General features: G+C 49.3%; 2 protein-coding genes across 2 annotated transcripts in view; both read left to right on the plus strand.

Annotated features, from left to right (window-relative positions):
• Positions 1-248: 248 nt before the first annotated feature.
• LOC109294564 (mesothelin-like protein) lies at positions 249-2784 on the plus strand. The gene is made up of 4 exons (XM_019512999.1): positions 249-454; positions 789-883; positions 1823-2012; positions 2550-2784. Exons 1-4 carry the CDS (start codon positions 322-324, stop codon positions 2648-2650), a joined length of 519 nt encoding a protein of 172 aa, XP_019368544.1. The 5' UTR covers positions 249-321; the 3' UTR covers positions 2651-2784.
• Positions 2785-4741: 1957 nt separating this feature from the next.
• NARFL (nuclear prelamin A recognition factor like) overlaps positions 4742-4911 on the plus strand; it is a 26388-nt gene continuing 26218 nt past the window's right edge. The window contains exon 1 of the mRNA XM_019512717.1: positions 4742-4849. Within this exon, the coding sequence (XP_019368262.1) occupies positions 4784-4849 (66 nt within the window). The 5' untranslated portion in view covers positions 4742-4783. The remainder of the gene's footprint in view (positions 4850-4911) is intronic.

Raw genomic sequence — 4911 nt, forward strand, 5'->3', positions numbered from 1 at the left:
CAGTCCCTGTCCCCCACTAGGCACCAGAAGCTCTTCTGCGCAGCTATCAGAGCGCCCTGGGGAGGTGGGAAGTACTCTGATGCCCATTTGCCAGGTGGGGACTGAGGCCCAAAGGCAAAGTAACCTGCCTGAGGTCACAGGTGAAGTCTGTGGCAGAGGAGAAAATCACTGCTGGGCCTCCCAGGAATACGATCACTGGGCCACTCCTCTCCCAGGCTTGTGGTTTCCTGCAGGACGTCTTATCCACCTGTGCAAATGCTGATCGCTCCAGCCGTTTAAAAAGAAACACCAAATCTCAAAAGCCCCTTCCTCTGCAGAGATATGAGCGCACCCATGAACGTCTCACGGTGCTCCCAGCGCAGGAAGAGTCTCCTCTACAACCTCCTGAGAGCCGCTTACCAGGAGCACCAGAGCTCCCCGGATGCCTATTACCAGTTCCTAAAGCCGGTTATCGGTGAGTCCCACTGCAATGAAAGGGCTCGACTGGCAGCTGCTGAGCTTGCTCCTATGCAAAGCCCCAGGTGACAGACACCCCCGTGCTCCCCGGGCCAGCAAGGCTGAGCGGGGTTTGGATGTAGCCACACATCTCACTTCCAGATACCCCAAGTTATAAACACTTCAGAGAAGGAACATTTTGGATCCAGACTCACTCCCAATATACCTTTTCCTTTCTTCCATTACGGTGCCATTTTCTAACATAAAAGCAGCACAGTCCCAGGTGGCTGAGCAACACGGCAGGTTTTGCTGGATCTCAGCCATTAAACGCAACTGCTTTCCCTCATTTAAAGGTGGAGCCTCCGCCCAGGACCTGATCCGATTTGCCTCCAACCATCCTGTCATGGCCACGGATGTATTTATAGACCTCAATCCAGATGAAGTGCAGGTATGTGGGAAGCAGGTAGTCATCACTGCTCACTCTGCAAGTGTTTTTTCTAAGACAAAACAAAACCAGCTCTCCCGATCCCATCAAAACCATGAGAAAGCAGTAGCTCCCATGACGTTTTCTCTTGGGCTTTCCGACTGAGTCTGAAGCAGATGATAGCCCCGTGCATACATCTGCCAAGCTAGCAACAGCCAAACCCGAAGGTCCAGGTAGCTCAGGATCCTGTCTCTGACCTCAGTTAATACCAGACTTCACAGGGGCACCAACAGTCTTCCCTTAGCATCAGATCTCTAACCACGAGCCTGGTGGCAGCTGCTCCGAACCATGATGTTTCATATCTATTCCAGCAGGCTTCTCATTAATTATAACAGATGTGGAAATCCACCTATGTAGATCATAGCATCATAGATCGATGCCTTAACCCGTTTGCGCAATATTGTGAAATGGCAGGTCGCAGAGATCAGTCAAGACATGCTGAGATTTTGGGAAAGGATTCCCTATTTCCAGCGGTTCCTTGCATGCAGGAAGGCCATGGCCAGCATAAGAAATGGGGCAAAGTTTTGGTGCATTAACAAGAGGTAATTAATGAACATGACATTAACAAGAGTTAATGCACCAAAGGCCAAGCAGACCCAACCTCAAAGGCTTGTGGGGTGCCCTACGCAGTGAGCCTTTACTGGCAAAACTATGCAAGTTCCCACAATAAACCAGCCCATGGGGCAGAAGTGAAGCAGTGCTGGATATCTATCTATCTATGCTGGGGCCCAGGGCCCAGCACAATGACACAGAGCAGGAATGAAGCTGTACTTGAACTTACAGCTGCCTGTATCTTGCCTGTGGGTTGCTAATACTGCCTGTGTATAATTTATTAGCTATGCAACACTTCCGTCTGGCGTTCTTCGCATTAATGAACCCAGGTTTGCCTCTCTTTTGCTATAGAAATTGAGCCCTCAAGATCTGAAAGATTTGCTAGGAGTTAATCTTCCAGACCTGAACAATTTAGCTGATCAGCCAGTGGTGAAAGCTTGGGTCCAGTCACACAAGCAATCAGAGGTGCAATCATTAGGACTTCATCTTACAGCAGGCATCCCAGACCCACCTCCTCATGGCTTTATACATATTCCCGCAGGTGAGTGAGTTCATGGCAAAAGCAGCAAGCGTTCTGGTGAAACAGAGGGCTCAAAAGCTACCCATTGGGCTCTGCCTAAGGCTGATTAAATACAAGTGTGCCTGCCATGCAGCCACATATTAAAAGCTTATTGTTTGCCTAGCTCTAGCGTGCAAAAAAAATTTTTTTTTAAATAGCGACCCTTCCTAGGGAAGACACGTGCAGAAGTATGTTTTCAGATTAAGTTGCCTGGGACAAATTCTCCCTGGTGTTCAGCTCATTTCTAGTAAAAGCCCCACTGGATCACATCCAGTCCATCTCCGAGAGCATATTTCCTGGTGCTTTGTACAGTCTAATTTTAAGCGATTCAACAGATGGCTTTCACCCCTTTCCTTGGGAGTCTATTGCACTGCCGACACAGCTCCCTACTGGGATGCTTTCCAAATGGCGGTTATGGGAAAACTATTAGGAGGCAGGGAAGTTGCACGAGACCTATGAAGGGATTCATTGTATGTGCAGCATCTCAGAACTGATCAGATATTTTAATCTTTATTTTAGCACCTCAACCATCTGGAAGAGCAGCGACACGTATGAAAGACTACACAGCCCAGCTTTTCTATTGCATGCTCCTTCCTTCTGCATTGGCTGTTTTCTTGTGAGCTTGTACTACTTTCACCCCAATGCCAAATACAGTATTCTAAGGCAGGGGGAAAAAAAGCAGTTGTGCATTCACGACCAATGCATATACTTTCTGCAGCTTTCCAAGTGTAAAAAGTACAGTATTTAATAAACCTGAAGACTACTCCCAAAAGCTTGCTAAGAACTTTTTTCCAACTACTCAGTTGGTCTAATAAAAGATATCACATCAACCCAAAGAACCCTGCCTGAGTATTTAATATGCATTTGAGAACACATCATTCTAGTGCCCAACAGTCATTATAGCAAGCAGTGCTGCTGCTCACGTGCTTTGATAAATGCCTAATGTGTGCTCGCTCCTGTTGACTTCACAGGGAGTGCTGACAGTAGCAAGCTCTAGCCAGGTAGCAATCTCAAGGTCCTAAATTAATTATATTTAAGTGGCATTACCCTTTTGCATTCTGACTACAATTAGTCAAACCTGCATTGGGTTTCGGCCACCTGTTTGATAATTGCAGATGACCCCAAGGCACTTTCTCAAATACTCCTATTTCTAAAAAAGTAGAGTGATGTCAGTGCAATCGGAAGAACCTCTGAACAAACCCAAGTCAGGTGTTACCCGTCATGCTGTAGGACCGAATCTCACAAACCTAGGCTTGCAAAACTCCTTATGAGGCCTGATCTGAGGGACCTGGCAATCCGAGTCAGGGTTGTAAACCTGGTTGGCTTCGGGAAATCATTTCACTTTGTGCTTCAGCTTCCCATTGATAGAAGCAAGAATTAACTCCTGCACAGGGTTATTTCTGCATGCACAGCTTCCTAATGTGCTGAGCCAACAAGGCAGCACCTAAGGAGGGACAGCTTATAGAATTGGCCCCAGAAGTGCATCCTCAGGTCTGAAACTCCCTCCAGAGGCCAAACCTGGATGTCTTTTAGATGCCCTGTAAAACCTTCCTAGTAGGTAGGCATTCAGCAAGCAAAGCCAGGCTGAGGTATTGTTCGCTGTGTTGGAGGGCAGAGGAGAGGAAGCAAATCAGTTTTATGTTGACATCCTAATGTCCTCTTAATTTGCTTTGTTTTCCTGTTGTTCTCCCATATGTAAGTTATTCTGTTTTCTTACTGCAAGCCGCCCTCAGCCTTTGCTGGGAAAGCATATATATCACATAAAGGAACATGATAAATATGGTGGATGATGGCTTTTATGAAGAGTTTGTAGATTTGCTACAGCCAGGGAGGCACCAAACATCTGGACTCAGTTGTCTGGTCTTTGGGTTCTGTCTCAGTGTCCTAAAGAGGAGGATGGGAGGTCTGGGCAGCCTCCACTCCTAAAGAAACAAAGCCTCCAGCCTAGGCACATGCATCAGAGGGCTGCGTGACCTGCCGCGCATACACCATGATCTAGAACAGATCAATGGTTGCCAAAATATAAATATAGATTTGTATAGGACAGTTTGGATAGGCACAATCCTGCCTCAGGTACAGCTGGACTAAACAACCTCTGGAGGTCCCTTCCAGCCAGACTGCCCTGCCATTTCTGTGAATAAATTGCACCCACGTCCCTTTTCTGTAGCAGACGAGCTCGCTTATGCAGCCCGGGGCCCTCCAGCAGCAAAGCAGCGTGCCGGAGGACAGACACAATGCAGGTGCTCTGAGTATTTAATGCTAGCGCGGTGGAAGAAGAGCTTTGCAGGACGCCAGCTTCCAGCCCCACTCCTCTCACTCAACAGGCAGGATCTCAGTGAAATGACTCCCACCAGGAATGCAAAGGGAGGAGACGAGCTGCTTGTGTCCCTACCCCACTGCCTAGCTCTAGCGTGCATAATTTTTTTTTTAAATAGTGACCCTTCTTAGGGAAGACACGTGCAAAAGGATGTTTTCACATTAAGCCGCCTGGGACAAACGCTCCCTCATGTTCACCTCATTCTGAGCCCTGCAGCCTCCCTGCCCCCTTCCACGCACCACGGCCCAGCTCTCGCGCATGCGCAGTGCACCGTTGGCCCGCCCGTGCATGCGCACACCCATCCCTCCAGCGGCACTCGGCAGTAGCGACCCCACACCCGCGCTTTGCAGCAGTGTGGCGGCGCGCTTTGCGGCAGCGCTGCGTACTCTCTCCCTCCCCGCGAGCGGCCGCCGCGCTTTACGGCAGAGCGGCCGGCATGGCGTCTGTATTCAGCGGCGCGCTGCAGCTCGCCGACCTGGACGATTATATCGCCCCCTCGCAGGTAGGCGGGGGCTTCTCATTGGCTGCCCGGCTGTGGGGGGAGGGGCAGTATTAGGGGGCTTT

Source organism: Gavialis gangeticus, unplaced genomic scaffold, assembly GCF_001723915.1.
Source record: "Gavialis gangeticus isolate Ggan-Ray unplaced genomic scaffold, GavGan_comp1, whole genome shotgun sequence".
Lineage (NCBI taxonomy): Eukaryota > Metazoa > Chordata > Crocodylia > Gavialidae > Gavialis > Gavialis gangeticus.

What these genes read in the sequence shown, in the direction of transcription:
- LOC109294564 (XM_019512999.1), top strand. Translation starts at nt 322, where the DNA reads ATGAGCGCACCCATGAACGTCTCACGGTGCTCCCAGCGCAGGAAGAGT. An exon ending in GTTCCTAAAGCCGGTTATCG is followed by an intron (nt 455 to 788) that starts GTGAGTCCCACT and finishes CCTCATTTAAAG; the next exon opens with GTGGAGCCTCCGCCCAGGAC. An exon ending in TCAATCCAGATGAAGTGCAG is followed by an intron (nt 884 to 1,822) that starts GTATGTGGGAAG and finishes CTTTTGCTATAG; the next exon opens with AAATTGAGCCCTCAAGATCT.